This window comes from Vicia villosa, unplaced genomic scaffold (genome assembly GCF_029867415.1).
Source record: "Vicia villosa cultivar HV-30 ecotype Madison, WI unplaced genomic scaffold, Vvil1.0 ctg.000179F_1_1_3, whole genome shotgun sequence".
NCBI classification, from domain to species: domain Eukaryota; kingdom Viridiplantae; phylum Streptophyta; class Magnoliopsida; order Fabales; family Fabaceae; genus Vicia; species Vicia villosa.
In genome coordinates this window covers 196,061-200,859 of record NW_026705053.1, presented here as the reverse complement: position 1 = coordinate 200,859, position 4,799 = coordinate 196,061, and the positions used below count along the sequence as shown (strand labels likewise).

The following is a 4,799-nucleotide window of genomic DNA, read 5'->3' as shown; positions in this document are numbered from 1 at the left end:
ATTAAAGATTTCACGCGTTAATTAAAAGGCAATACACGGCACCGGCAATTCCTGTGATACGCGTCAACTTCTATTTGAGACTGAACCAGCTGTATTTCAACCTTAATTTTTCCTCATATTATAATTAATACAATTGCTTTAATAAATTTTATAAAATGGTATACAGCTCATTATAGGACACATCAAGTCAAAATTCAAAATTAATTAATGACAAAATATTGCTAGATTGCAACAGCAAAAAAATAATCGATACAATAAATTAATTAATGACAAATAATTTAGAGCACATGAGTATTGAGTGTCAACCGAATATTACAACTTACAAATGAACTGGAAAAACAGACACAACAATGAGCACCGACCTCTAAAACACCAAGGAAAAATAGGACAAAAAGACATTTTTCTCCTTTATATGTGAAAAATGCCATAACTTGTTTAACAGTGCAAAGCTCTACATTAAATTTACCATATATGTAAAAATTCAAACAGTAATATATAATGTAAGGTACTTGGGTAGTAAAACTACCCTCTTCTGGAACTGCCATTCATGTTTTGTTTGTTTAAACCTTTTAACTTGCAATGGGTTGTGCAATCACTTTCTTGATGGCTTCTGCATATGTCCTGTGCTGATAGGTAAGTGTCGATTCGAGCAGGTCCCAGAGGGAAGTCTTTGGATTCCATCCTGCAAAGACAACAACCATTCACAGGTAAATTAACCTGAAATCAGATAATCGAACAATGATAAAACGGACACCAGAACCTAAACTTACCGAGCTGTTTGTTGATTATGGTCATGTCAGGAATTCTCTTGTCACTGTCATCATATCCTTCACCGTAAAACTCTTTCGAGCTTACATCGATTGTAGATTTTTCAGGAGGTTGTTCTCCACTTACCTTTGAATAGACCTGTAGAATGTAGAATGGAACAGAACAGCAATGGTAGTTAAATCCCAACGAGCTTTAAATTCTAATATTAGAACCGATTAATAATTACAATAATCGTTTTACCTGGATCATCATTTCGGCAAGCTGCCTAACTGTAACCTCATTGTTTGGGTTACCTACATTGAAGATGTGGCCATTGGCTCTGGCAGGGTTTTCCTGTCAACAAACATGTCGCATAATGTTCAGCGATCGAACCAATAACAATAATAAGTCATAGAGGAACACAATATTATATCAAATAACCTACAATCATCAATAGGACAGCTTCAATGGCATCTTTGATGTAAACAAAGGTTCTCTGGGATTCGCCACCGTCAACAAGCTTGAGGGGCTCTCCTCTTAGAAGATTCTGCAGAAAAGGAATAGACAATATTTTAACAACTACTCAAACCTTCAGCTAAGGAATCTTGAAAATTAAAGAAAACCGAAAGTAAAAGTGAAATGTAACTGACATTGCTGAAGCATGCAAGAACCCGAGGAACACCCTCACTTGGACCGTCAATGCCGGGAATGAAGTCCATTCTGGGTCCAATCCAATTAAAGGGCCTCACAATAGTAAACTCCAAGCCATTTTCAGCACCCTCAGCTGTCAATGATCACATAAGTCAATATTGAAAAAACAAAATCAGATTATACCAACAAAAAAGAGAAGCAAAATCAGCTCTTACCATAAACCAGCCTCTCAATCAACTGCTTAGCACATGCATATGACCACCTTTGCTTTTCAATTGAACCGAAAATGCATGGAGACGCATCTTCTTTAAGCACATAGTATGCAGGATCCTAACACAACATTAGAAACACATAGCAAAACTAAATTAATCTCCCAAATCAAAGTTCACCATAATCATTATCAAGAAAACAGGTTGCAAAGTCATGTCAATTCACAACATGTACATCTCATGAAACAAAGAAAACAAGTGTACAAGTGAAAAATGTACAAAGTCAACATCATCCAGATCCAGATCCAAAAATCATGAAGTACCTATTTGATTTTGACCACAAAAATAAATATCTATTAATTCATTCTTACTATTACAAACTAGAATTTCCTGGAAAATCTTTGAATACAAGAAAGAAAATAAGCAAATTGTCATTTCTATTACGCACCATCAAGGTAATTGGAAACACGACAACGACCTTGGAATGTCAACATCTTGAAATGTCAACATCCGTAATAATTTGAAAAAAATGAATAAACTGAACTTGTGATTAAGTGTCGGTGTTAAATTAAACTTGTGATTAAGTGTCGGTATCGGTTTCAGACACCAACCAACCGCGACACAACCACTGTTTTCAGAGGAGTCGGTGCTACAAGATTATCAAAGAGCCCCTAACTAGTGACCTTAATTGAGATTATGTTTGATATTAGGACACATTACAAACTAATGAATCACAGATCTGAAACAGAGAAATCATATAAACAAATCAAAAAAGATTCTACAAAAAATGAAAGTTTACCTGACGAAGAGGACTATCTTTAGGAAGAAAACTACCAATCGTTTTGCCATACACTTCACAAGTAGAGAAATGGATAAGCCTCTTGTTAGTATCAGAGCAGTACTTCACCTGAATACAAAAAATCACAAATTACACAAAACAAAACAAAAAATTCAAACTTGAATCACATCACATCACAAGAACACATACCACAGGAAGTGCATCAATGAAATTACTGTAAATCGTATCCAAAGGACGCGTATTGTAATCCGCAGGAGTACAAATTGCAGCCAGATTTATCACCTAACAAAACCAAAAACACAAAATTCAAGAACAAATTTCAAGAAAAGAAACCCTAAATACACAAAATTCAAATTCAAATTTACCAGATCTGCCATCTTGATGAGACCTTCAAGTCTCGAATCGCTCTTAATATTAAGCCTATGAAACTGAATCCGTCCATTCCAGGGAAGCGTTTCCGGTTCCAGAAGATGCTTAATCTTGTCATTGTAAACATCCAAAGCGAGAACTTTGTGAGAGGTTTCAGACATCAGCTTCTCGCAGAGATGAGAGCCGATGAAACCTCCGGCGCCGATCATGCAGATTGTTAGCGGTTTGATTGGGTTTCCGTCGAGATCTAATCGAGTTGAAGACGGTGAAGCCATTGTTGATTCGATTCTTCGTGAGAGTGAAGAAAAGAAGAAAGAAAGAACGTGATGATGATAAGTGTGTCAAGGTTCTGATTCGAATGGGTAGTGACAATGTTAGAATTGTGGTGGTGATATATATATATATATATATATATATATATATATATGTATATATATATATATATATATATATATATATATATATATATATATATATATATATATATATATATATATATATATATATATATATATATATATATATAGAGGGCATATCATATGAGAATGCCTTTTTTATATGAGAATGTGAGAATGAATCTCAACCATTGGATTTTATAATAAATGGTGGAGATTATAAGTGATATCTTTTTTTTTCTCTCCTACATCATTTATTTCAAGATGTATGAGAGAGAAAAAAAGATATCACTTATAATCTCCACCATTTATATATATATAAAGCTTTTAAATTGTTAATTTTGGTAATAAATTAAACTTCTAAATACTTTTTTTCGTTTTTTTTTTGTTTTGGTAATAAATTAAAATTTGTTATCATGATGAAGATGTTGATGGGTAAGTTATGTACTGTATATTATATGTGACTCAGCATTATGTTTAGCTCATCCTTTGTATAAGTTATGTATGATTGATCTATAATATATATGCAAGGTCGGTGCAATTTATTGTGAGTTCTAAAGTGGAAATTAAATTAAAGTTTAATATGTAAAACATAACTAAAAATATATTTTATTAACATGCAATGTCCGCCCCGCTATGTTCCGCTATAGTGTTCGAGAGGGTTAGGCATGTCTCGCTTTTTTTTTCTGCAGGTTTTTGCGAGCACGATCATTAATATAATTTTTTGAGTTTTTAAACTTGAAATGTGAGTGCTCACGGGCTCATCTCGCCTTCCCTCACCTTTTTTTTCGAGGCAAGACTAAAGTTTTAGGTTCGCATCCTCAACTTTGTATGTCCCGTTCTACCCTATTTTTTGCGGGCATTTTGCGTGGGGGGGCATGCCTGTTTATCACCCCTAACGATCATATGAATGTTCTGGTGACAGTTAATGCTGGAGTAAAATCAATGAGATAAAGATTTACTATTTTGGACGATGTGTGGGAGAGAATGTCTAACAAAAAATCACGCAGAATATATATATATATATATATATATATATATATATATATATATATATATATATATATATATATATATATATATATATATATATATATATATATATATATATATAGAGAGAGAGAGAGAGAGAGAGAGAGAGAGAGAGAGGAAATGTACCACACGGGTGTTGATTAAGTCCTTGTGATAAGGCAAAATCACCTTGGTGGATGAACTGGAGGTAGCCTAGTTAATAGTGAACCAAGATAAAATACTTGTGTTCTTTATCATTGTTAGCCTTGTGATGTTTGCATCTAGGTTCACGAAAAAGCTTTTAATCTAAAAAACCAATTCAAACCCCTTTTTTGTGTTTCTTTAAACCTTCAATTGGTATCATAGCTCTGATTCTGGCATTGATTATTATCATATACATAACTGTGTCAGATAAAGATCCAGTACTTGAAATACAATGGCAGAAGTTCCTCCTGCAAGTATTAACAATTATAAAAATCATTTTTTTGCTAAACCACTGGTTTTTGATGGTGATAAGTGTGACTATTGGAAAGATAGAATCGAAAGTTTCTTCCTTGGATTTGATGGTGATAAGTGTGGCTATGGTAATAAACGGTTACACACATCCTCTAAATGCAA

General features: G+C 33.6%; 1 protein-coding gene across 1 annotated transcript; it reads right to left on the bottom strand.

The window, feature by feature from the left end:
• Positions 1-243: 243 nt before the first annotated feature.
• LOC131625019 (UDP-D-apiose/UDP-D-xylose synthase 2) lies at positions 244-3,161 on the bottom strand. The gene is made up of 9 exons (XM_058895936.1): positions 2,772-3,161; positions 2,596-2,688; positions 2,407-2,514; positions 1,614-1,728; positions 1,398-1,531; positions 1,193-1,294; positions 1,009-1,101; positions 771-906; positions 244-682 (listed from the first exon to the last, which is right to left on the bottom strand). Exons 1-9 carry the CDS (start codon positions 3,048-3,050, stop codon positions 570-572), a joined length of 1,173 nt encoding a protein of 390 aa, XP_058751919.1. The 5' UTR covers positions 3,051-3,161; the 3' UTR covers positions 244-569.
• Positions 3,162-4,799: the final 1,638 nt, after the last annotated feature.